This window comes from Piliocolobus tephrosceles, chromosome 2 (genome assembly GCF_002776525.5).
Source record: "Piliocolobus tephrosceles isolate RC106 chromosome 2, ASM277652v3, whole genome shotgun sequence".
Lineage (NCBI taxonomy): Eukaryota > Metazoa > Chordata > Mammalia > Primates > Cercopithecidae > Piliocolobus > Piliocolobus tephrosceles.
This window is the reverse complement of record NC_045435.1, coordinates 150495730-150523129: the sequence shown is the minus strand read 5'-3', so window position 1 is coordinate 150523129 and position 27400 is coordinate 150495730. Positions and strand designations below refer to the sequence as shown.

The 27400-nt window shown below is 34.8% G+C and overlaps 1 protein-coding gene across 16 annotated transcripts in view; it reads right to left on the bottom strand.

Moving 5' to 3' along the window:
- Nucleotides 1-27400, bottom strand: part of TBC1D5 (TBC1 domain family member 5) — a 606671-nt gene that overhangs the window by 199356 nt on the left and 379915 nt on the right. For all 16 annotated transcript variants that reach the window (XM_023207336.1, XM_023207339.1, XM_023207341.1 and 13 more), the window contains 2 exons: nt 27254-27323; nt 24884-25056 (listed from right to left, as the gene is read on the bottom strand). In XM_023207336.1, the coding sequence (XP_023063104.1) occupies nt 24884-25056; nt 27254-27323 (243 nt within the window). The remainder of the gene's footprint in view (nt 1-24883; nt 25057-27253; nt 27324-27400) is intronic.

Genomic DNA, 27400 nt, shown 5'->3' with positions numbered 1-27400 from the left:
CTTCCACAATGGTTGAACTAGTTTACAGTCCCACCAACAGTGTAAAAGTGTTTCTATTTCTCCACATCCTCTCCAGGACCTGTTGTTTCCTGACTTTTTAATGATCGCCATTCTAACTGGTATGAGATGGTTATCTCATTGTGGTTTTGATTTGCATTTCTCTGATGGCCAGTGATGATGAGCATTTTTTCATGTGTCTGTTGGCTGCATAAATGTCTTCTTTTGAGAACTGTCTGTTCATATCCTTCACCCACTTTTTGAGGGAGTTGTTTTTTCCTTGTAAGTTTGTTTGAGTTCTTTGTAGATTCTGGATATTAGCCCTTTGTCAGACGAGTACATTGCAAATCTTTTCTCCCATTCTGTAGATTGCCTGTTCACTCTGATGTTAGTTTCTTTTGCTGTGCAGAAGCTCTTTAGTTTTACTAGATCCCATTTGTCAATTTTGGCTTTTGCTGCCATTGCTTTTGGTATTTTACACATGAAGTCCTTGCCCATGCCTATGTCCTGAATGGTATTGTCTAGGTTTTCTTCTAGAGAGATTTTATGGTTTTAGGTCTAACATTTAAGTCTTTAATCCATCTTGAATTAATTTTTGCATAAGGTGTAAGGAAGGGGTCCAGTTTCAGCTTTCTATATATGGCTAGTCCGTTTTCCCAGCACCATTTATTAAACAGGGAATCCTTTCCCCATTTCTTGTTTTTGTCAGGTTTGTCAAAGATCAGATGGTTGTAGATGTGTGGTATTATTTCTGAGGGCTCGGTTCTGTTCCATTGGTCTATATCTCTGTTTTGGTATTAGTACCATGCTGTTTTGGTTACTGTAGCCTTGTAGTATAAGTTTGAAGTCAGGTAGCATGATGCCTCCAGCTTTGTTCTTTTGGCTTAGCATTGTCTTGGAAATGCAGGGTCTTATTTGATTCCATATGAACTTTAGTTTTTTCCAATTCTGTGAACAAAGTCATTGGTAGCTTGATGGGGATGGCATTTAATCTATAAATTACCTTGGGCAGTATGGCCATTTTCACAATATTGATTCTTCCTATCCATGAGCATGGAATGTCCTTCCATTTGTTTGTGTCCTTTTATTTAATTGAGCAGTGGTTTTAGTTCTCCTTGAAGAGGTCCTTCACATCCCTTGTAAGTTGGATTCCTAGGTATTTTATTTTCTTTGAGGCAATTGTGAATGGGAGTTCACTCATGATTTGGCTCTCTGTTTGTCTGTTATTGGTGTATAAGAATGCTTGTGAGTTTTGCACATTGATTTTGTGTCCTGAGACTTGCTGAAGTTGCTTATTAGCTTAAGGAGATTTGGGGCTCAGATGACGGGGTTTTCTAAATATACAATCATGTCATCTGCAAACAGAGACAATTTGACTTCCTCTTTTCCTACTTGAATACCCTTTAAAAGAAATATATATTTTTTAAATGTTCTTTACTCTATCCCACACTAGATTTGCTTTGGGTTCCTTTTATAGAGTTGACTGTAGAGACCTATGAAATTTTACCTTGGTACAGGATTCAAACTAAATTATGGGATGCAGAAATGTGTTATAAATCAACTTCAAATATTGAACAAAAGATAAATAACAGAAGATTTATATTCTGACATAAAGAACCATCTCTAACTACAATACAAAGCAAAAAAAAACAAAAAACAAAAAAAACCCTACTGTGCTACTCCAGCAGGTTCTCCTTGCCCTTTCTATGCTAACTCAGAATAGTAATTACGGATCTTGCAAGTTGACTCCTGTTTTCCAGAACTATGAGTTGTACGTAAAACATGCCTTTTCATCGAAACAATTACCATTAATCAAAACACTGAGAGCTAATACCACTCAAGTCCAACCTACCGCTGTGCCCAGCAATATATCAAACTGTCTGTTGTCAAACACACTAAACAAACTTAAATACACTGTTTTCACTACAAACAGTAAAAGAAAAATAAGAAATGCTTGCTAAGTAATTTTTGAATTGAAATTGCTATCTCAGTAATCCATTCTGTCACTGCATTTTAATTTTATGTATTCAATCATAGTTCAAAACAGACAGATCATTATTTGGCTCTGGGAAAAGAAAATCCATGGCACTGATAAATGGAGTTACCTGCAAGAGACTTGGTATTACAATGAATTTGGTTAACTTGCGATAATTTGACTTAGAGGTACACTTAAACAATAACACATTTTACTCTTTTAGGGGTTTGTAATGCTTCATTTCCCAGAGAAAACTATTAACATAAGAAAGGTTATGATTGCTCTACAAGAGTCAGAAATAATAAACCTATTTCTACAGCAAGAGTATAAGGTCCATAACTCCATTGGTTTACTTTTTAACAATTTACTGCTTTATAATACACTTTTTATATTTAATTTTGAAATCTGTAATAGGGAAAATGACACAAGAAATTATCTACTGAAATTGTAAATCACCTAACTTCAGTTTGCATAAGTATCAGACATTTACGTCACTATTATATTTCAATGCACCACTATCTGAATGCAAAGCCATGACCTATAAATATGGACTAAGTAACCATCTTGAAAATCCTTGCTTTTCTTATGATATCTTTTCCTTCTTTACTCTAATTTTGTTTTTCTTATTAAGCCAAAAGGTTAAGATTCTCATCCAAAGAGAAAAAAACATTTTACAAATCAGAAAGTCAGCTCTGTTTAATAATTTCTAATCAGTGGAGATGTCAAAGTACTTTATATAAGAAGATGAGAAGAGAAATGGAAACAGTAGAGTTTAACAAACAGATCAGGCATTTATTACCAGCAAGCTCCATTATGGATTTCTGAGCTTTGTAAGCCAAGCTCCCCGAAGTGTAATTAAATTTTTATTTATAATGGGTTTGTGTCTGTTAACTTCATGTTGCCTATGCTTGTTTCCCTCACATATGCTCATATACACCAATGCAAAATAGCATTCCATGTCTTCTATTAGACAGTACATGTTGATGATTTTTCATCTAAAATATCAAAATTGAACATTAACAAAATATGTACATAAAAAAAGACATGGTATGTAGCGGCTAAGACAGACTATATACACATGAGCACATTACTCTTTCACAGACTCAAACATTTTTCACAGCCTTATGCAGTAAAGGATACTACAAATCTAATCAAAAGGATATAAGGATGCTACACAGCCAACTACATGTTTGATACTGCTAGCGATATCAAAGATTAGTATAAATGCAACTGGAAAAAAGGACTGAAGTTCACCCAAAGCCAATGTACTCTTACCCATTTGAGGAGTTTCTTCATTTACAAACCTCTCCTTCTGATAGAGTTTATCACTTTTGTTTTATCATTAATCCCTTCCTCTTCTCATATAGGTATAAACCCCTGTATACTTTACACCTTCTTTTAAATGCTTAATATAAGTAACCACAGGAGAATCTCTTCTCCCCTTGAAAAACTGCCAATAAAGATGTCAGCTATTGAGTATATTTGTGGCGTCTCCAGCAGCTGCTGTTAAATACCAGCTGGTCTAGCTGTTTAAAATTACCTCCGAGTTGGTATTATAAAGATGCCTGGGCAGCGTTGCTGTATTAATGGATTATTGAGTGAGCGATGAAAACCTTGGCCAGCTGATGCGTTTTATTACAGTTAGGCTTTATGATGTGTAATCACTGTAATTTTTACAACTAGAGGAAATATGAAAAAAGGAGTTAAAAAAAAACCCATAGAAACTGATTTAACTAGATTATTCCTATCATTCTGTTTCCTAGAAGAAGTCAAAGTGCGTAATTACTGTGTATAGATATACAGGTATGAACTTATACACACAATTTATCCATCCATATGGATGTGTTTTCAACAATATAGGCAAGCAGAGAATGCACATGGACAAATTCAGTATGCACACAATTTGTGAGAATAGACATTTGCTGTTGCCTGCCAAACCACCCAATTGGCTACAATGGGATCACATGACCTAAAATAGTTTTGAACTATTCACCAGCTGGGCAATAGCTGAAAATCCAAAACTGGCCAACTGGACTGTAGTTTGCAATCCAAGGGATGGGATCATTTCACTCCCTTTACCATTTCCCTTTTGTTGTTTTCTTGTAAGCCAAGGTTTTTATAGAACTCTAGCAAATTGTCTCCCAGATCCTCTAACTTCTACCTTATGTTCAAAAGAAGGTAGGGCAGTTTATTGGTTCAGCTATTTTTATGGCTGCTATACTAGCCCAGGGTGCTACCCTATCAGTTTCCAGGGTCCTTCAAATGTATTGTTCTATTTACGGCACTCTCAAGACTCCTGTATGCTCCCAATTGTGTTTAAGAATGAACTCCAACTCTCAGGAGGCTGTGGCCAATTAATATAGTTCCAAGCAGAAAACAAAACTCAGAAAATTCATTCAAGTATGTCACTGGGTGAATTAGTATCTTGTAGGAAAGGACAGCCATCTCAGCCTGGATTTCCTCTTTAGGTAATCTACAAGTTTTACTCTAAAATAATATTGAAGAACACAATCATTATCATCATCAAGAAATATCAAGTATATTCTTTTGGTTTTGCTGTTCGACATTTAACATCAATTTTCATCACAGCCATTTTGATAAAATACATAGAAGTGTGACAATAAAGTAATGAATTTTTTAAAATACACCAAAATTTATACATGAAATGATTCATTCAGATCCCATGGTAGGGTTTTTTTTTTTTTTTTTTTTTTAATACTTCCCATAAAGGCTGAGTACTGTGTTTTGAGGATTTTACTCATGCAAGTAACTAACACTTCTGATTAGAGCCAAATGTGGTGAATGCACAATGTGAGAAATAAGGTTATGCAATACTTTCTGAGGTCAAAATGTTGTTTGCTTTTATAGCTATAAAACAGGTTTCTAATGTGGCTCCTATGCTAGTAATGGAGCCAATTCCAGATAGAAAATTCCAGAAGTATTTTGAGCAATAATGCTAAATTAAAATAAATGAGTAACTTTTTACAGTGACCACACTTTAGAAAAACCATAATCATTTTCAATATTAAAAACATCAATACGCTGGTTTTAAAAAAAGTGGTCACTGCTGGTTAAAATTTTTGGTTTTTTTTTTAATGGCAATAAAGCTAGTCATCGGGTTATTTTCAAAGATGTGTAACTTAAAAGTCGCAATAGACTTAAAAGTGCCCTCTAGTCCAATCTCTCATTCATAATAAAGACACCCATCCATAAAATTTCTTATGGCTGGAGACTATTGAGCTTTTGCAGAAATATCAGAGTGAAAGCATGTTCACCTAATCCTAAACCATCTATTTTGCAAACTCCTTTTGATCGAGAATTTTTCAGACTTTCTGCTTCAAAACATACCCCCGAAGTTCTTTCTACTGGGTCTTGTCTAGCCTTCTAAGAAGAATGTTCCCTGCTCTAATTTATACTTTCTAAATACCCAAATGATCCTAACACAAAGCATAATGCTTGTTGATATTAGAAGCTGCTTATGAAATATCTGCTCACTCAACAATGACCTAGACAGTTCTATTTTTAAAGAACCATTAAACTGGAAAAAATTATAATAAAATTAATGAATTCAGGTAAAAAGCATAAACTGAAGGAATTTTTAAAAGACATAGCAGCTTACTTAAATTTCCATTATTGTGAAAACTTAGAAATCTAAGAAAAAGGTGAAAAGCCAAATTTCTGACCAACTAGAACAGAGTGAGCAGTAATCACAGGCAAAGAGGCCAATCATAGGTAGGTCAGAAAATGGCTGGCATCAGTCAGGTAGCTGTAGAAACACACCCTTTGGATCTGAAATGCAGATCCTGGGTGTGGTGAGCTAGTCTCCAGTTCTCTTGGGACTTTCTTCTAGAATGCAGACCTTGGGAGGCAAGATGACCTATGACTATAGATTTGGTACAGGAGAATCAGTCAAACCTTCTTTCTTCAGAGATCTTTAAATAGTTTTTAAAAGTCGGGGTTGGGGGGAGAGAATTACTGTTTCATGATAAAATATAGTGAGACTATATACATTCCTAATAAATGATTTAAATGCATGGCTACCAAACTTAAAAAAACTCTTCCCATGTTTTATTTTGCCTCCCTTCCTTTTGCTTCTCTTCCCTGCATTATGTCTTACCACCAGCAGAAAGCACTGGTCAGAGGTGTGGATGTAGTAAGGGGCAAGTGAAGAGAAGAATACAAGAAGGAGGGGTGAAAAAGAATCAAAGACTGCACAGGAAGAAAGCCAAGGTGGTGGAGGGGGGTCAGAACAAAACCTGTCTGACCAATCTGGGCAGCAATGCAGTGAAAGGAAGTGCTTCCTTTCTGCCATCAGCAATACCATCCACTGAAAAGGATAATTAGATAATTAATCACTTTTACTACTGTTTTAAAACTGCGTTTTCCACAAAAGAGTGGGAGTGAAAAGTCAAAAGAGTGGGAGGAAAAGTCAAAAATGAAAAAAATAATGACAGGATTTGGCACCATTGTCATAAATACCAAGAGGCAAAGGCCTTCCTGCCTAAAGGTAATCGAGGTAGAGATACATACAGATGGCTGAAGCCAGAGCAAGAGGCATTTGTTACATGGGTAATGATATCGCTACAAAAAAAATCTCTTCTCATTAATTTTCAGTTTGAGAAAGTGACATTATTCATCATATTATTAATTAGACATACTTAATGAATTTGTAAGAAATATTTCCTACGCAACAGGCACTGTTTTAAGTGCTTTGCAAATAAGAACTCCACATGGCAACACTATAAAGGCAGTACTCTTGATCTGACTGTAGCTTTTCTGTTGCTTTCCATTGAATAGGAGACAAGCAGATTCTTGGTTGCAATGAATGAAGAGTTCAGAAACAGAAAAAATAGGTATAGAAAACATACTTTATAAATATTACATTTCTCTGCACATTTCTTGTTTTACAGAAAACAAAATCCTATTAATTATAAACTGGTAATTCAAATGAACTCAACTTGTAATATATACCAAGCAACAACAGGATAAAATTCTATCCATTAAAATATATTTATAGTTCTGTACCTTCCCCCAAAACTCACTCCAGTTGGAGAAATTTATCATCTTCATGCTTGTCAACTGGTTAGCTAGAGAAACTAGATCTCTGGTTCCCTCCAGTGTCACTGCCGTGGCTAAATTCTGATAGTGTCCACAATGTTCATTGTTTTTTTTTTTTTTTTTTTTTTTTTTTTTTGAGAAGGAGTTTCACCCGTTGGCCAGGCTGGAGTGCAATGGCATGATCTCGGCTCACCACAACCTCCGTCTCCCAGTTTCAAGTGATTCTCCTGCCTCAGCCTCCTGAGTAGCTGGTATTACAGGCATGCACCACCATGCCCAGCTAATTTTTTGTATTTTCAGTGGGCACAGGGTTTCTCCACGCTGGTCAGGCTGGGTCTTGAACTCCCGACCTCAGGTGACCCTCCAGCCTCGGCCTCCCAAAGTGCTGGTACAGGCGTGAGCCATTGCGCCTGGCCCACTCTTCTTAATAGCACTCCTTTTAATTGTTCAGGTCCTTCCCATTGACATAATTAGGTCAGAGGCTCTCTTTAATAAAACCTGAATCTACTGAGCATAGGTGCAATCTCTCAGCTTACAACTCATTCTTTTTTATCTCAGTACCACTCATTTTGTTATTGTTTCTGATGCCTCTTAGAGCTTATATCTAGCAAATTCTAAATTAAAATGTTTTAAAAGGTGTATTTTCTCTAACAAATTCCATGTAGTACAATCTTTAATTTTAATTAAAAAATTAAAATAATTTTAAACTTGAGATATTCTAAACCCTACATACCATTTACAATTTAAGTCATAATAAGAACCTTTGGAGGTGGTACACTGGTATAAAAAAATCTATAAAAAATCATACAAAAATATCTAACAATAATTGGTGTAAAAATGAAAATAAAAGCATTTTTATTAGAGAAAACACATTTTAATGAAAGAAATTTTTAGAAACAAAATACAAATACACACCAAACAAATTATAACAAATAATATTTCTTTTTCTACATTTAAATTCTGTTACAAATCTATCTAAAACTGTAAAAATAAGAAATTTGAGGGGATAAAGAAATACATAAAGAACCAAAAGTAGTCAAAAGCAAAAATAAGAAGCAAAAAGCAACATGTTTCACCAGCATTTCATCTGCATCTCCAATTAGTGAAGGAGAAAGTTTTACTTAGGGTTTGTTTGTTGAAGAACGTTTATCTTTTATCCTTTATAATAGAGTGTAATAAATGACAGTTTTCCTTAACTGATTCAGCAGCCTTTGTCAAAGCATCTTAAGACATTATGAAAAGTTCTCTTCACTAAGCAAGCTCCATCATTTTTCTTACATTTAGGTCAGAAAAGAAGTAACACTAAGAAGACAGGATTCCATCTTGGTATTGCGGGTCAGATAAAATATACTGGTAAAACTCTGTCCTTAAAGTAATTTTACAAAAGCCAGAAAAATATCTTAGAATTGTCATACAAGATGCATACTGGTGATCTCAAATATCTTAAAAGTTAGTCAGGAGACACTTATCTAGAAAACTTGCCTTTACAGGCACATTTGAAGCCCTCTTTGTTCCCATAAAGGTTTTACACATATTAGGCAGTCTCTCAAGGTCAAAAAATAAGGTTAGAAACTTAAGTCTGGTCACAACCTATCAAAGACACACAATGTAATCACTGGTATAAGTGATACAAGTTAGCTCAATTATCAAGTATACTTCATAATGGAATATGATATCATACATAAATTACCATATGGCAATATAAAAGAGCTTATTAGAGCAATTAGCTCTAGATACTCAATTTGCCTCTAGATTACTTGGTTATTGAAAGAGCTGGAGAATGGAAAAACAGAGACCCAGGAAATAAAAAATCCAAGGATAAGAAATGAAGGAGAGAAATCTGAATGTTAAAGATTAACTTAATTCTAGGATTTTTTACCCACATTTAACTATTATTTCCTAGTAAGTCCTGAAAAATTCTCCTTCAAGCTTTAGAACCTACACTTTTGACTGGAGGGTAGAAATTACTTTCCTTCTAAACTAAATGCATTCTGCCAACTAACAGACTGGAAGACAACGTCAGTTTTAAAGTATTATCACTTTTATTAAACCACATAGCTTAAAGAAGGCATTCCTTAGTTTTACTGTGATTTGAAAACGACTCTGACTAAATGTATTTCTGGGAAAGTTTTATTTTTCCTGACCCTTGTTAGATTTCATTTTGTAATTATAAAGTTTTGGGGTAATATTAAATATTTGTTTTTCCTGTATACTTATGTTCAAAGAATCACAACAACTATAAAGTCACAGTTTTATCGGGCTTTCCTTAGAGAAATGTTGATATAACCTGAAGTTGATAGTGACTTTAAGACTGGGATTGGCAAAGGGTTGTGTTGTTTAAGATATACAACCAAAAGAAAGGATTTTTAGTATCTTTATATATATACCTGGAATGGCAAGTATAGCTGAGATGAGGGTATGTTCTATCATGAACTATTTTGGCCTATCAGTTTTCAGCACATCAGTTTGGGTATCTAGCATGTTTTGTGTTTCAATCACCCCGATTCTTATTTAGAAATAGACATTTTTAAAACTATGAATTTAGTGACATATTTACAAAAATTTAGAAACATATTATGCATAGTAATCTTTAATAAACTGTCCTAATAAATAAATACAAATTTAAAAATAAAGTCTTAGTTGCAGAGTTAAAATTATGATTAAAATTTCTTCTATGTTATATATTTTGGAAGTATTTTAAAACTCATTGTAAATACTTCTCATTAGAAGCTAAATATTTTGGAAGTATTAAAACTATTCAAATGCGTTGAATAAATATGACATCATTTGTTTTTTGGTTGTTTCCATTAGTCCCATATATTTACTAGGTTCCAAAACACCAGTGAAAGAAGTGATTTAATTGAAAGAAATTTCAAAGGATAGGCAGCATTTTTGGAAGGAACAAGAAGAGACATCCTAGTCTATGTTTAAAATTGCATTTCCAAATATATATGTGATAGTCCTTTAGCTATAGCATACCAAGACCAAATTGGAAATCACTGGTTTCTCAAATCTCATATGTCCATTATATTTAAAAGTTTCACAATCAAGTCTCTATATAACTATTCACATGACTGGAATGCTATTTCCTGTGTGTGAAAAGTACCGGTAAACAAAAACACGAAAGCAAAAGCTGAGTTGCCTAATTTTTTTTTTTTTTTTTTTTTTTGTTAAACTGTGCTATTTGCACTGGGTAAGAATTTTGGATGGTTCATTATTAATCCCACATGACTGGTCATTTTAAAGTAGATTTAGATTCAGAAATTTAAAAATTTACAATTATAGTCAGAAATAGAACAAGCAGACAGAAAAAGAGCAAAAATATGGAAGACCTAACCAACATAATCAACCAATTTGACCTGACATTTATAGAATATTCCATTCAACAATAGTAGAATAAACAATCTTTTCATGTGCACAAGAAATATTCTCCAACCTACACTATATTTAGAGCTAAAAAATAGGCTTAAAAATCATACAAAAATCATGTTTTTGGATCATAACAGAATTTAATAATACATTTTTAAAAGATATCTGAATAATCCTCCAATATTTGGAAATTAAGCAACACACTTCTAAATAACCTATGGTACCAAAAGGAAGCCTTAAAGAAAAATATAAAATATCTTGAGTTGAAGAAAAATAAAAACATAGCAACCCAAATTTTAGGAATGCAACTAAACCAGTGCTTAGGAAGTAACTTAGAGCAATAAAAACATACTTAAAAAGAAGAAAGGTCTAAAGTCAATAATCTGACTTCCTATCTTCAACAACTTGAAAGAGAAGAGGAAAATAAAACAAATGTAAGTAAAAGGAAAAGAGCTGCAACTAATGACACTAAAAATAGAAAGAAAAAGAGAAAGGGAGATAATCAAACCTAAAACTGGTTCTTGGAAAAGATGAATTTTATTGATAAACTTGTAGCCAGATAAAACTAACCGATCTTCAACAAAGGTGTAAAGGCAATTCAATGGAGAAAGGATAGTCTTTCCACAAATAGTTCTGAAATAATTGGATATTCATATTTAAAAAAGAAAAAAAGTTGACCAAATACCTTTTACCTTACATAAAAAATTATGCCAAAATAAATCATAGATCTAAATATAATATATCAAACTATGAAACATAAAACATAATGTGTATGACTTGGATTGGGCAGAGTTCTTATATGTGACACAAAAAACAATCTCCATAAAAGAAAAAGTTGATAAATTAAGTTTCAACAAAATTAAGTGTTTGCTCTATGAAAGACACGAGAAATTAAATGACAAGGTTCAGATTGGGGGACATCTGCAAACACAAATCTCAAATCTGACAACAGACTTGTATCCAGAATAAAGAACTATCAAAACTCAATACTAAGAAAATAACCCCAATTTATTCAAAAAGGGAAAAAGATGTAAGATACGTAGACTTTTTTTTTTTTCTTAAAGTCTCATTCTGTTGTCCAGGCTGGAATGCATTGGCACCATCTTGGCTCACTGCAACCTCCACCTCCAGAGTTTAAGAGGTTCTCAGGCCTCAGCCTCCCAAGTAGCTGAGATTACAGGCATGTGCCACCTCGCACGACTAAGTTTTGTATGTTTAGTAGAGACGGGGTTTCAGCATGTTGGCCAGACTTGTCTTGAATTCTAGGCCTCAAGTGATCTGCCTGCCTTGGCCTCCCAAAGTGCTGGAATTATAGGCATGAGCCACTGCACAAGGCCCTGACATTATTTTAATTAAACTATTTATTTTAAGATAGTTGTATATTCACATACAGTTGTAAGAAATAACACAAAGAGCTCCTCAGTACCCAGTAGTTTCCCCCAATGGTAACATCCTGCAAAACTATAGTTCAATGTCACTACCATGATATGGACACTGATACAGTTATAACATAGATATGTTCCATTACCACAAGGATCCTTTCTATGCCCTTTTATAGCCAAATTAATTTCCTTTCTCCCTTTTTTTCTGTCAGTCTTCCCAGTGTCTGTCAATTTAATTGACCTTTTCAAAGAAACAACTTATTTCATTTATTTTCTCAGTTACTGTTTTCAATTATATCAGTTTTAACTCATATTTATTATTTCCTGCCTTCTGCTTTTGAGTTTACTTTTCCAAGTTCTTGGCATAATATTTCCTCTATTATTATTTACCCTATTATTGGAAATGTAATATTTCTCATTTCATGTCATAAAAAAACACTATGATAAACATATTTATACGTGGACTTTTATTGTACTGATGCACTTAATATGTTTATATGCTTAAAAGTAAAATTATGGAAGACTTCTGGCAAGACGGCCTAATAGGAACAGCTGCAGTCTATACAGCTCCCAGCGTGAGCAATGCAGAAAACGGGTGATTTCTGCATTTCCAACCGAGGTACCTGGTTCATCTCACTGGGGCTTGTTGGACAGTGGGTGCAGGGCAGTGGGTGCAGCCCGCCAAGCATGAGCCAAAGCAGGGTGGGGCATCGCCTCACCTGGGAAGTACAAGGGGTCAGGGAATTCCCTTTCCTAGTGAAGGGAAGCTGTGACAGATGGCACCCAGAAAATCGGGTCACTCCCACTCTAATACTGCACTTTTCCAAGGGTCTTAGCAAACGGCACACCAGGAGATAATATCCCGTTCCAGGATCGAGGGTCCCACGCCCACAGAGCCTCGCTCATTGCTAGCACGGCAGTCTGAGATCGAACTGCAAGGTGGCATTGAGGCTAGGGGAGGGGCACCTGTCATTGCTGAGGCCTCAGTAGGTAAACAAAGCAGCCTAGAAGCTCAAACTGGAGGCAGCCCGCAACAGCTCAAGGAGGTCTACCTGCCTCTGTAGACTCCACCTCTAGGGGCAGGGCATAGCTGAACAAAAGGCAGCAGAAACCTCTGCAGACTTAAATGTCCCCGTCTGACAGCTTTGAATAGAGTAGTGGTTCTCCTAGCACGGAGTTTGAGATCTGAAAACAGACAGACTGCCTCCTCAAGTGGGTCCCTGACCCGCGAGTAGCCTAACTGGGAGGCACCCCCCCGTAGGGGCAGACTGACACCCCACACGGCCGGTACCCCTCTGAGACGAAGCTTCCAGAGGAACGATCAGGCAGCAACATTTGCTGTCCAGCAATATTTGCTGTTCTGCAGCCTCCGCTGCTGATATCCAGGCAAACAGGGTCTGGAGTGGACCTCCAGAAAACTCCAACAGACCTGCAGCTGAGGGTCCTGACTGTTAGAAGGAAAACTAACACACAGAAAGGACATCCACACCAAAACCCCATTTGTACATCGCCATCATCAAAGACCAAAGGTAGATAACACCACAAAGATGGGGGGGAAAAAGAGCAGAAAAGCTGAAAATTCTAAAACTCAGAGCACCTCTCCCCCTCCAAAGGAACGCAGCTCCTTGCCAGCAACGGAACAAAGCTGGCCAGAGAATAACTTTGATGAGTTGAGAGATGAAGGCTTCAGATGATCAAACTTCTCTGATCTAAAGGAGAGTTCAAACCCACCATAAAGAAGCTAAAAACCTTGAAAAAAGATTAGACGAATGGCTAACTAGAATAATCAGTATAGACAAGTCCTTAAATGACCTGATGGAGCTGGAAACCACGGCACGAGAACTATGTGACAAATGCACAAGCTTCAGTAGTTGATTTGATCAACTGGAGAAAGGGTATCAGTGACTGAAGATCAAATGAATGAAATGAAGCGAGAAGTTTAGAGAAAAAAGAGTAAAAAGAAACGAACAAATCCTCCAAGAAATATGGGACTATGTGAAAAGACCAAATCTACATCTGATTGGTGTACCTGAAAGTGACAGGGAGAATGTAACCAAGGTGGAAAACACTCTGCAGGATATTACCCAGGAGAACTTCCCCAACCTAGCAAGGCGGGCCAACATTCAAATTCAGGAAATACAGAGAACGCCACGAAGATACTTCTTGAGAAGAGCAACTCCAAGACACACAATTGTCAGATTCACCAAAGTTGAAATGAAGGAAAAAATGTTAAGGGCAGCCAGAGAGAAAGGTCGGATTACCCACAAAGGGAAGTCCATCAGACTAACAGCGGATCTCTCGGCAGAAACTCTCCAAGCCAGAAGAGAGTGGGGGCCAATAGTCAACATTCTTAAAGAAAAGAATTTTAAACCCAGAATTTCATATCCAGCCAAACTGAATTTCATAAGTGAAGGAGAAATAAAATCCTTTACAGACAAGCAAATGCTTAGAGATTTTGTCACCACCAGGCCTGCCCTACAAGAGCTCCTGAAGGAAGCAATAAACATAGAAAGGAACAACTAGTACCAGCCACTGCAAAAACATGCCAAATTATAAAGACCATCAATGCTAGGAAGAAACTGCATCAACTAATGAGCAAAATAACCACCTAACATCATAATGACAGATCAAATTCACACGTAACAATATTAACCTTAAAGGTAAATGGGCTAAATGCCCCAATTAAAAGACATAGACTGGCAAATAGGATAAAGAGTCAAGACCCATCAGTCTGCTGTATTCAGGAGACCCATCTCATATGCAGAGACACACACAGGCTCAAAATAAAGGGATGGAGGAAGATCTACCAAGCAAATGGAAAACAAAAAAAAGCAGAGGTTGCAATCCTAGTCTCTGATAAAACAGACTTTAAACCAACAAAGATCAAGAGACAAAGAAGGCCATTACATAATGGTAAAGGGATCAATTCAACAGGAAGAGCTAACTGTCCTAAATATATACGCACCCAATACAGGAACACCCAGATTCATAAAGCAAGTCTTTAGAGACTTACAAAGACACTTAGACTCCCATGCAATGATAATGGGAGACTTTAACACCCCACTGTCCACATTAGACAGATCAACGAAACAGAAAGTTAACAAGGATATCCAGGAACTGAACTCAGCTCTGCACCAAGAGGACCTAATAGACATCTACAGAACTCTTCTCCCCAAATCAACAGAATATCCATTCTTCTCAGCACCACATTGCACTTATTCCAAAACTGACCACATAGTTGGAAGTAAAGCACTGCTCAGCAAATGTAAAAGAAGAGAAATGATAACAAATTGTCTCTCAGACCACAGTGCAATTGAACTAGAACTCAGGATTAAGAAACTCACTCAAAACCACTCAACTACATGGAAACTGAACAACCTGCTCCTGAATGACTACTGGGTAAATAACTGAAATGAAGGCAGAAATAAAGATGTTCTTTGAAACAATGAGAACAAAGACACAACATACCAGAATCTCTGGGACACATTTAAAGCAGTGTGTAGAGGGAAATTTATAGCACTAAATGCCCACAAGAGAAAGCAGGAAAGATCTAAAATTGACACCCTAACGTTACAATTAAAAGAATTAAAGAAGCAAGAGCAAACACATTCAAAAGCTAGCAGAAGGCAAGAAATAACTAAAATCAGAGGAGGAAACAACAGGTGCTGGAAAGGGTGAGAAATAGGAACACTTTCACACTGTTGGTGGGACTGTAAACTAGTTCAACCACTGTGGAAGACAGTGTGGTGATTCCTCAAGGATCTAGAACTAGAAATACCATTTAACCCAGCCATCCCATTACTGGGTTTACACCCAAAGGATTATAAATCATGCTGCTATAAAGACACATGCACGCGTAAGTTTATTGCAGCACTATTCACAATAGTGAAGACTTGGAATCAACCCAAAGGTCCATCAATGGTAGACTGGATTAAGAAAATGTGGCACATATACACTATGGAATACTATGCGGCCATAAAAAAGGATAAGTTCATGTCCTTTGTAGGGACATGGATGAAGGTGGAAAGCATCATTCTCAGTAAACTATCACAAGGACAAAAAACCAAACACTGCATGTTCTCACTCATAGGTGGGAACTGAACAATAAGATCACTTGGACATAGGAAGGAAAACATCACACACTGGGGCCTGTCATGGGGTGGGGGGAGCAGGGAGGGATAGCATTAGGAGATATACCTCATGTAAATGATGAGTTAATGGGTGCAGCATACCAACATGGCACATGTATACATATGTAACAAACCTGCACATTGTGTACCCTAGAAAATCAAGTATAATGAAAAAATAAAAAGTAAAATGAGTCAAAGAATCCAATTGATCAGACTTCCGACTTTCCCTCCCAATTGCCTCCTAAATGATTATATCAACATTGAGCACAATTTTCTCTAATCTCTGTCAATCTAAATGAAAATTATATTATGCTATTTAATTTGTATTTCTTTCCTTTTTTTTTTTTTTTTTATTTTTTAGAGACAGGATCTACTCCCAAGTCTCTGGGACTATAGGTGTGCACCACCATACCTGGCTAATTTTTTCTTTCTTTTTTTTCCTTTTTCTTTCTTTCTTTTTTTTTACAAGGGTCTCACTACCTTGCCCAGCGTGATCTCAAACTCCTGGCCTCAAGATATCTTCCCGCCACAAGCTTTCAGTGCTGGGATCATAAGCATGAGCCACCTAATTTCTGTTTCTTTAAATGTTTGAATAGCTGACAGTTTTCATTGTATGTACTGGTTATTGTTAATTTTTCCTTATGATTTGTTGATTCATTTTACTGTTCTACTTAATGGATTAGTGATTTCTTACCAAATTTAGGACTCTTTATATCTAAAAAATAAAAATTTATATTTTATTCTTTATATTATTTCTTTATGTGTGTTAAATTTTTTAAATCAACTTAAAAGTCATAAGGAAAAATTTGCATTGAATTTTATTGACTCAATTTTTTTTTTTCAATTTAACAGAGTTTAATTGAGCAAATAATGATACAAGAATCAGGCAGCACCACTACCCCCAGCCTGGACTGAAATTTTGAGGTAGTCAAATTTCCAGATTACCTTCTAGAATGTCTTCACTGATATTCTTACAAAATCTATTGTCATTAGAAGATAGGTTATTCATGTATGTTTTCTACTAATTATTTAGAGTTGTAATTGTTTCATTTTTATTACTTGATGTTCCTTAAAATAGCAACAAAATTTTCACCATATCATAGTTTGAATAATCAGATCCTTGTATTACTGGTTTGTGATCTTTCCTTCTTTTGTTTTTCTTTCCTTCCCATTCATTCACCTTCTCATGTACTCAAAGATTATTTGCTGAGCGTTTACCACATGCCAGGTTCAGTTTAGGGAGGCATTTGAAATATATTAATGAATAAGATAGACAAACTCCTTACTGTCATGGATTTTACATACCAAAATTCAAGGCTATTGTATGTCTATGAAGAACTGAATGTTTTATGAATATACAACGATATTCTGTTTCTTTCAATGCTTTTTTTGAAGTATATGATCTTGATATTACAGTTGCTGTCCTTGTAATCCTTTTACCAAACTATCTGAATTTATTTTAGCTGCTGCTTCTAGGAAGCATATAGTTGGATATTGTCTATCAAGCCAGTCAATAGTTTTTGCCTTTTATTAGGTAACTTTAAAGCATTTATGTATAGTAGCATAACTAACGTTTGATAGTTTTGTCATCATCTTTTATGCTTCCTTTGTAAATAATCTTGTTATTTTCTTTTTTCTTCTTATTGCTACTTCTTATTATGAGCCTTATTAATAGCCAGGAATTTTGCACTGAACACGTAAAAATTATTAACAATGAACATTGACTGAGTGCTTACAGTGTGTCAGGTATTGTACTCTGTAGGATTTTTCTCATTTAATCATCACAATCCTAATGCATAAACATATTTTATGAGCATTTTTTAAAACGTTTATTTAGTGATTAGAAATATCAGTAATATATTTATTTCATGTGTACTGATCAATTATGTAAACTTCTATACTTCCTTCCATCTTTAAGTTAATCACTAGAATTAAGTAGACAAGATATAAATAATGATTTAAATTATTTTCACTGCTATTGACAGGATTATTTTTGACAACTGCTTTCAGTTATTTAGCCTTAATCATATCTTACTGGTTACATTGCTTTCCAGTAGTCCTCTTACACTTGCTTTCCTCTTGCTTGAATTATTGATTTTTATTCACCTCTCAGTGGGAAAAGTGTATTTTTATCTAGAAAGGCATGTGGATGGTACCTTTCCTAAGCAAATGCATGCGTAACTCAGCCCAACCTTTCCTTCTTGGCCTTTGACTATGCTAAAATACATGGTCACTTTGCCAGTAAAGGTTGTTTCTCTCACTTCATCAATTAATTCTTTTTTTGTAGGTCAAGTTTAAGATTAAAGTAGCAGATCCCCATCCCCAAGCTTCCTTATTTTTTTATCAAGTAGTCTGACTTAAATAAGGCCAGAACTGGACTTCGACAAGGAAATTTAAGCCTTAGGCTATGGCTTATGATTTTAGCTATACATTTGCTGCTGGCACATCCTATGTGAAAGATCTGGAGTTCATTTATTCCTGATTTGGGGCATGGCCGTGGACTTTAGGCTCTCCAGTGTCCTTGGTTTTCTATTCCTTCCTTATAAGGCTGGTTTCTAATCAGTACTAACAAGATTCCTCTGATTCAGGGCCTTGGACCTGGCCTGGGTCTTTGCTATCCGGTGAAGCTGAATTTGGCTCATGGCCCAATGTGACACATAAAACCTTCAGGTGTCTCAGTTTTCTACCACACTTATAGTCCTAGTCAAATTAAACTGTGAATATTAGCTCAAGTGTTCAAAGGCTGGCTCAGCTTCTTCGTAGCTATTTAATCTAAATAAGGCTTTATAATCCTTCATTTCCTCATCAACAAAATAGGGATAATAAAAGTATCTATGTGTTATTAGGTTAAATAAGATAAAGTCTTTTGGCCAGGTGTGATGGCTCACACCTGTAATCCCAGCACTTGGAGAGGCCAAGGCAGGCAGATCACCTGAGCTTAGGAATTTGATATCAACCTGGGCAACACAGTGAAACCCTGTCTTTACCAAAAATACAAAAACAATTAGCTGGGCATAGTGACAGGTGCCTGTGGTACCAGGTACTCGGCAGGCTGAGGTGGGAGGATCCCTTGAGCCTGGGAGATGGAGGCTGCAGTGAGCTGAGATCACACCACTGCACTCCAGCCTGGGTGACAGTGAGACGCCCCCTCTCAAAAAAAAGAAAAGATAAAGCCTTTAGCACAATGCCTACCCCTCAGGAAATAATAAATATAATAAATTATGAGCCATTATTTCAAATATTTAATTATTCTTCCCCATAATTCTTAATCAGTGATAATTCTTCACGTAGAAGGGGGAAAAACCCCAACTTTCTGAAAAAGAATAATTCTGGGAAAACATTCAGTAATGTATGAAAGCAAGCTATCATTGGATCATCACTTTCTAATCCTTCATATTTCATGTATTATGTTTAATGTATAATATAAAACTCATTAAAAAAGGAATATCTCAATCGTTAACTGTGTTTAGGAAGTTCTTTACTTAAACTGTTGAGAGATATAATTTTTTAGGCTGATAATTGCACTGACTTCTGATGACTGAGAGTTACTTTTTTACCAATAGGTTTATACTTCAAATATAGGTTAAAAAAAAAACAACTTGGCATTCAACGTAATTATACTATGGTATGTTAGAACCAATATACTATGACATATTTTAAAATTATATCAAAAATTTGGCAGATTAGTAATCAATAACCAAGAATCTCCCCAATTAAATTACAATAAACTGCATGGTAAAACAACTGCTAATCCAGATAATAGAAAATAGACATGGAAGATGTATAATAAGCATTTGGGGGATATGGAATTTATCCCATGAGTGTTGTAAAGAGCTCATAATTTAACAGTGCCAAAGCCCAAGCGTGTTATGAGGGTCTTTCCTCAAAAGTGACATTAATTGCATATCCCACAGATGCCTATTATGTACTCTATTTATATCAAAGTATAAAATATAGTAAAAAATTTACAGATTCAATACATTTAAAAGTGATAATAAAACAGTTATTTTGGCCTACTAAAACTGTTAAACTTCAAATTTTAGTCTCTTTATAAGAATATTGTAGTAGCACTGAATCTCTATATAAATCTCTAATTTAGACTTTTTTGAACTCACAACATGACGTGTCATCAGTGATAGAAATGTAACACAAATATTTTAGAGGCTTTTGCACAAAAATAATCCCCAAGTGATGAAATATCAGGACATTCTTATGCTCATACCAAAAAATACCACAAAAATGACTCTTAAAAAATTACCTTGGAAAGCTGGAAATGATGCAGTCAATATTTTTTTTTGGAAATTGGTCAGTATGTATTGACAGGTTTATAGAACCTAATTTTTTTTTAAGTGCAACACCAATCAATAATTGGCAAACAAAAGACAACTCAAGATGTTAACTAAGATGGGCGCAGTGGCTCACACCTGTAATCTGAGCACTTTGGGAAGCCTGGGCGGGCAGATTACTCAAGGTCAGAAGTTTGAGACCTGCCTGTCCAATGTGGAGAAATCCCATCTCTACTGAAAATACAAAATTTAGCCAGGTGTGGTGGTGGGTGCCTATAATCCTAACTACTCAGGAGGTTGAGGCAGGATAATTGCTTGAACCCAGGAGGCAGAAGCTGCAGTGAGCCAAGACTGCACCACTGCACACCAGCCTGGGCAATAGAGCAAGACTCCCTCTCAAAAACAAGAGAAAAAAAATGTTAATTATTTATTCAAATTATAGCAAGAGAAACTTTATTCTATGTGCAACAGAAGGAACTTTCATAAAATTAATGAAAAACATAGCATAAATTACGTTTAGGATATATTTTTTATAAAATCACTTAAGTTGAACGTTTAATTGCAGATTAATTTTATTTAACCTAAAATACAGGTAGTAAACTGATTTAACATTTGCTAACAAAAAATGTTTAATCATCCAGAAGATAATACAGTTAAATATATAAGTAACAGCATTAAATAAGCAAGCTGTTATATAATATTCAAGATTTCAGGTGGACTTATTCACATGTCAAAATAAATGTCATCAATTTGTATAATACTGATTATCTAATTTAGAATGAGATTACCCAATTTTAGTGCAAGTAATATTTTTGTACTATTCGTGAATTCTAATTTTGTTAAGTACATCTATTAGCAAAATGCAGCAAATGTACATACTTATGGCACATCTCCCACCTCAGGAGATATTAACATATATTCTCTTGGAAAAACTGGTTTTAAAAATAATTGCAAAATTTAGTGACAGTTATAACCATAATACAGACTAGATTTAAGTAATTTCATGTCCCATGCAACTGTTAAAAATTTTGACTAAAAACAGAAATCTGCACTCTACATGGGGCTTAATTTAATCTTGCTAACACTTTCCCCCCATATAAATATATATTTATGATTTACTTCTCTTTCCATACATTTAACTTATAGTAAAAATATAAGTTTTTTATATTTTTAAAAATATAGTGAATTTTATAAATAATAGTGAATGAGCCAATAGCTAATTCACTATTGACATTTTTACTATAAGTTCTAATATTTTACTTTTATTTATTTTTATTTTATTTTTTATTTTTACTATAATTTATAATTTTTTTGAAACATTTTACTTTACAAAAAATTTGTAGAATTTTGTTTTGTTTGAAAATCAAAATTCTACAAAATATCTGGCATGCAAAAGTACACTTTAGATGACTTTAGATGACACAATTATGAATTATTATGTAATCTGAGAAAACAGCTTCATAAACTAAAAAGAGATAATTTTACATCTGCCCCTTGGTGATATTTACTCAAACCACTGACTGTATTTTCAAGTATTAATTCTGAATGTAAAACTAAATTAACAACTTTCTTCCAACAGGAATAAATAGTAGCACAGCAATTACTTAGATTAAGATATCTGTGTGATATAGAATAAGATATTTTACTTCATTTCCATGAGATACAAAACTATAATATTAAATTCTAGAACATAAAAATATTCTGCCAAACTATATGACCATTTCTAAAAGTTTACTCCCAATTTCTATAGCATCACTTTAGAAAACAGTGGTCTAAAAGATGGCTGTTAGATAAGTTTGCAGGTAAGAGAAATACATAGGCTTTAGTGAAAAGAAAAAAAAAGGCAAAGACAGAGTTGGAAGGGCTAACTAATGATTCACACAGGACATCATATTTACATAGCCATGACATTCTAATTAAGTAATGGTAATGACAAACAATGATAATAAAAGCATGTCAAAACATATATTATATGTATACTACACACGGAACACGACATGTTTTTGTATGTTATGATTTAATTCTGACAGGCACCCTATGAAGTAGGTACCATTATTTTTAATTTCCATTTCACAGATGAAAAAACAAAGGCTGTTTCTTTTCAGAGCCTATGCTTCTAACTGCAGTATTATTATTATTGTTATTATTAGAGATGGGGGTCTTGCTATGTTGCCCAGGCTGGACTTGAACTCCTGGGTCAAGTGATCCTCCTGCCTCAGAGTCCCGAGTACGGTGGGATTACAGGCAAATGCCACCATGCCTGGCTTACACTGTTTTTTGACCCAAAGTTTCCAATAGTCATTAATAGAAAATACACAGATGGGTAGCACAGATGGCATTACAGCTTAGGGATATAAGAAAATTCAAGCACTTTGGCCTTCCATGTGCTCCATAAATAGTAATAACAAAACCAAATTAATATGTGAAATAGGCAAATAAAATCCTTGCATTATAAAATGTAGTAAAGGCCAGTTGAGACGAGTGATCTATTCTTCAAAGATTTAAAAATATGTATTTAAAAAAAAATACAGATGAGATTCTATTTAAAAATAATGAGCTAAATGAGGCAGCTATGATTATTGCAAGACCTGGTATTTTCAGTATTGCTGATAATGTTTGAAAGATTAAGAGTAATTATGTCATGGATCATGGGATTTTAATGGGAAGGTACTGGTCAAAATGTCAAAGAAATTCTATAAATTATTATGATAAAGATAAAACTAGTCCCTGAAACTAACCAAAGGAAACTAACATCTGAAAAGGAAACAGAAACATTCTGGTTATAAATTATTTCACCCAAGGCCATGCCATCACCACTGCAACATCAAGCACCAGTTTGGGCAAGAAGGCAAAAAATTATAAAGCATTTCAAAGAAATGATAAACACATTCAACATCAACTTCTTTCCCCAATGTTTAAAACCAATTTCTGGATCTTAGCAAGCAATTTTTGAGGGTGTAAAATGTGCTTTTGTATTTGGATATATCAATTATTTGACTGCACAGTGGAGAGGAATATAAAATTTAACTCCTGACCTTGTTACTAGGTATTTCGAATAAATTTTTATGTCTATAATCACAAACGTATTAGTTAGACTTTCAAATGTACGTAGCAATTCATTAATAACCTGCACTGCTGCCCAATACCACATGTCACACACAATTTTCTCATTTCCAGTGGGATAATGAAGCAGCTCCCAATGATGAGGTCAAGCTAAAGTAAGAGAAAGGAAAACATGCAGCATTAAAACAGAAAAGCAGACTTCTTCAGTCATAGTTCAGGGCTTCCAGAGAAGAAAAACAGCTGAAAGTTATTATTCACGAAAGACTCTGCGTAAAATGAGGACATAAATAAAATACTAATTTATTCTCTTTTCTGGGTTAAATAAACAGCTCTGGCTGCGGGTGACTTGTTTGAGATTCTCTGCAATTCAAATAATGAATTCACATTTATTGAGCATCTACTATGTACACCTCAATAAAAAATTGTCTCAATTTTGCATGTTCTACCTAATGGAGAGTCAAGCTTTACATAAAATATCTACCAAGAAACTGCATAGCACTACATATAAATGTTCTACTATTTCAATATAAAGAACCCTCGTCTGTAGCACTACATAGATAATTCATATTTACTAAAATCACTATTTTTTAATTTGCATACACACCTTATAAGCCACTGAAAAAATACACACACACACACACACACACACGTATACACGCACCCCTAAAGAGTCACCATCTCCCTGTTCTGCTATGACATGTTACAGAAGTTATGTGGCTGAAGAAAATTAATACATTATGGTCCCTGAGACAGGCATCTATCTTACTCACGGGAATCTACCTCTAAGGGTAGAGTAAAAGATGATCACATGATATAATGGAAAGAACATGAACATTTTATAGTATTGTTAGGATTGGGGCTGGCTCCATGCATGTATGACTCATGCAACTTCTTGGAAACTTGGTTTAATGATCTGCTGTTACCAGCTTGAAATTCTTACTAATTTCTTCAAAGGGGCCCTGCATCTTTCTTTTGCACTGGGCTCTGCAAATTATGTAGCCAATCCTAAATAATTATGGCTTTGAGTTACGATTTCACTGTGTAATATGTGTAAACTAAATCTGAGCCTTAGCTTCTTCATCTCTAATAAAGGAATAATACCCAATTTACAGGGTTGGTATTACAGGGAGTATTAGATGAGATACCATACATACGTGAAAGTGATAAGCACTGAGCATGCATATAGGCACGCAAAAGAGATGTGAAATAAAATGGAGATGGAACAGTTTTTATTTTTACTTTTAAGGATCCGAGACACATAGAAATTTACATGTCATTAGAAACTACTATATAATTTGATGTAGTTGAAATTTAAACTTTAGGCTGGGTGCAATGGCTCATATCTGTAATCCCAGCACTTTGGGAGGCAGAGGCAAGCTCAGGAGTTCAAGGGGAGCCTGGCCAACATGGTGAAACCCTGTCTATAAAAAATACAAAAACTTAGCTGGGCTTGGTAGAATGTGTCTGTGGTACCAGCTACTTGGGAGGCTGAGGTGGGAGGATCACTTGAGCCCAGGGGGCAGAGTTTGCAGTGAGCCAAGATCACTGCACTCTGGCATGGGTGAAAGAGTGAGACTCTGTCTCAAAAAACAAACAAACAAACAAAAAAACTTTAATACTTACAGCCCATATATCTGTGGTGCAATTTCTAGTCTGTTCAAGTGCATGTAAAGCTCAATATCATGCTTCTTCAGTAGATGATCCTGGATCTGGTTGACTTTAGTAACAATAGCAACTGTTGGCCCTAAATCTTGTGGTCTAGCAAAGGGAATGGGAGTCATCAGTGTTTCTTTGCCCTAAAAACAGAAAAATTGAACATGTATTATTTAAATATGAAAGTAATAAATATATGGATGTCATTCTTTATCAATGACAGTTTAAACAAGAAGTCTTATTATCTGCCTACTACTCATTCTTTTAAAAAGGTGAGAGCACCATGAAATAATTAAAATAGGAAGATGACAAAGGGATTCACTAGCAATACTTTTTAGGAATATATTATTCATTTATATATGTGAGTAATTAAGATGAATGTTCAAAAGTCACATCTATTATGTTCCTTGATAAAATGATGTCTTTGTTTTGCCTAAGCCACTTTTACAAAGCTGACTCAGTAATATCAGTACAAGTAGGTAAAATCAAGAACTGATAACCCTCACAGTTTAGTCACTGAGTTTCCCAACTGGCGTGACTCAAGTTAGTTATAAAATACAAAATGGCCACTACAAGAAATGACCAATATTTAAATGTGTTCAAATACTCTGCTCAAAATTTTGATGTTCATGTAAGTCTATGACTTCATCACATAACTTGCCAAGAACAAAAGGTTATTATTCCAAAAATATAAAGTAGTTTGCCAAATATGCTTACAGTAGCTTTTTACCTTCAACAACCCTTTCAGAATATAACATGTTGGTATTTGCAGAAACACTTTATCACCTAGTGTAGGGGTCAACAAACTTTCCCTGTAAAGAGCCAGAGAGTAAATATTTTAGGCTTTACAAGTCATACAATCTGTGCTGCAACTCTGCCACTGTAAGGACCACGCAGCCGCAGACAATAAGTAAACAAATAGGAATGACTGTGTTCCAAAACATTTTATTTAAGGGCATGGAAGCTTAAATTTCATATTCTTTTCACATGTTCCAAAATACTATTCTTCTTTTGACAGTTTTCTAACCATTTAAAAATGTAAAAACCATTCTTAACTCATAAGATGTATAAAAACAGATGGCAGGTAGATGCCAACCTCTGAGCTGGCCAAAGGCATGGAAAACATTGATTACCTATTTCATTTTTTAAGACATGGAATGAAGTGACTGAGTAATAATGGTTTCTAACCAGAATGCAATCAATTATACCAATATAAAGGAAATAAACCATAGTGGAAACAATATGCCAAATTCTTTAACAGTATCCATTGCCAGAAGAATTTGTGACTTTTCCAATATTGTGTAATATAATGAGACAACCATAATGATCACTAAGATAGCGGAAGGGTTAGTTTAAAAATATAGTTAACTCAGCAATTCCACTTCTAGGTATATAACAAGGTAAGTGAACACATGTTCATACAAAGCTTGTATATAAACGTTCTAAGTTATTCACAATAGCCAAAAGTGAAAACAACCGAAATGTCCATCGACTGATGTATGGATAAACAAAATATGGTATATCTATATAATGCAATATTATTCAGGCATAAAAAGAAATACTGGTACATGCCACAATATGAATGAACACTGAAAACATTATGCTAAGTGAAAGGAGTCAGTCACAAACGGCAGTATATTATATGATTCCACTTATTTGAAATATCCAGCATCAGCAAGTCCATAGAGACAGAAAGTGTATTAGTGATGTCAGGGCCTGTAGGAATAGGGAAATGGAGAGTGACTGTTAATGGATATGTAGTTTTTTTTTTAGGTGATGAAAAAATTGTTTTGGAATTGGATAGCAGCGATGCTTGCCCAATCCTGTAAATATACTAAAAACCATTAAAAGTTTAATAGGTATATATTGTGCTATGTGAATTATATAAAAATTAAAAATATAGTTAAAAATAAGAATAAGAGTAAGAATAAGGAATATTGATGCTAAATGTATGAATTCAATAGCAACACACTGGTAAAAGCAAAACAACCTATTTGATATAGGTTTTACCTATGCACTTCAGTAATAATGTGTATACCAACTCACTAGGGTAGCAAGAGAAAGATTATAATAATTTTGTAACTAAGCACTTATGCTGCTTGATTCACACACACACATATAAAAATGTATTTATATGAAATTTTCACATTGCCTTTGTGTATCTGCAAATATGATTAGAAATATACTTAAATCCCCAGGCTCAATCTTATTCCATAGGTAATTTCATTTTGGTTATAGCAATAATAAGGGCTATATACTATTCTTTGGTTACATGTTGTTATTTATTTAAAGCATTTGCTCCACTGCACACACTGAAAAGATCTGTACTATAAAATTTACCTTCTGACCATCATGCTCAAAAGTTGAAAACCAAGGTTCAGCAGTTTCCATAAGTTGTGAGAACAATGCACTAAAAATAAAACAAAATAACATAATGCTAGGTTTAACTTTCATTAAAATAATCATGGTATAAAAAAATAAAACAAA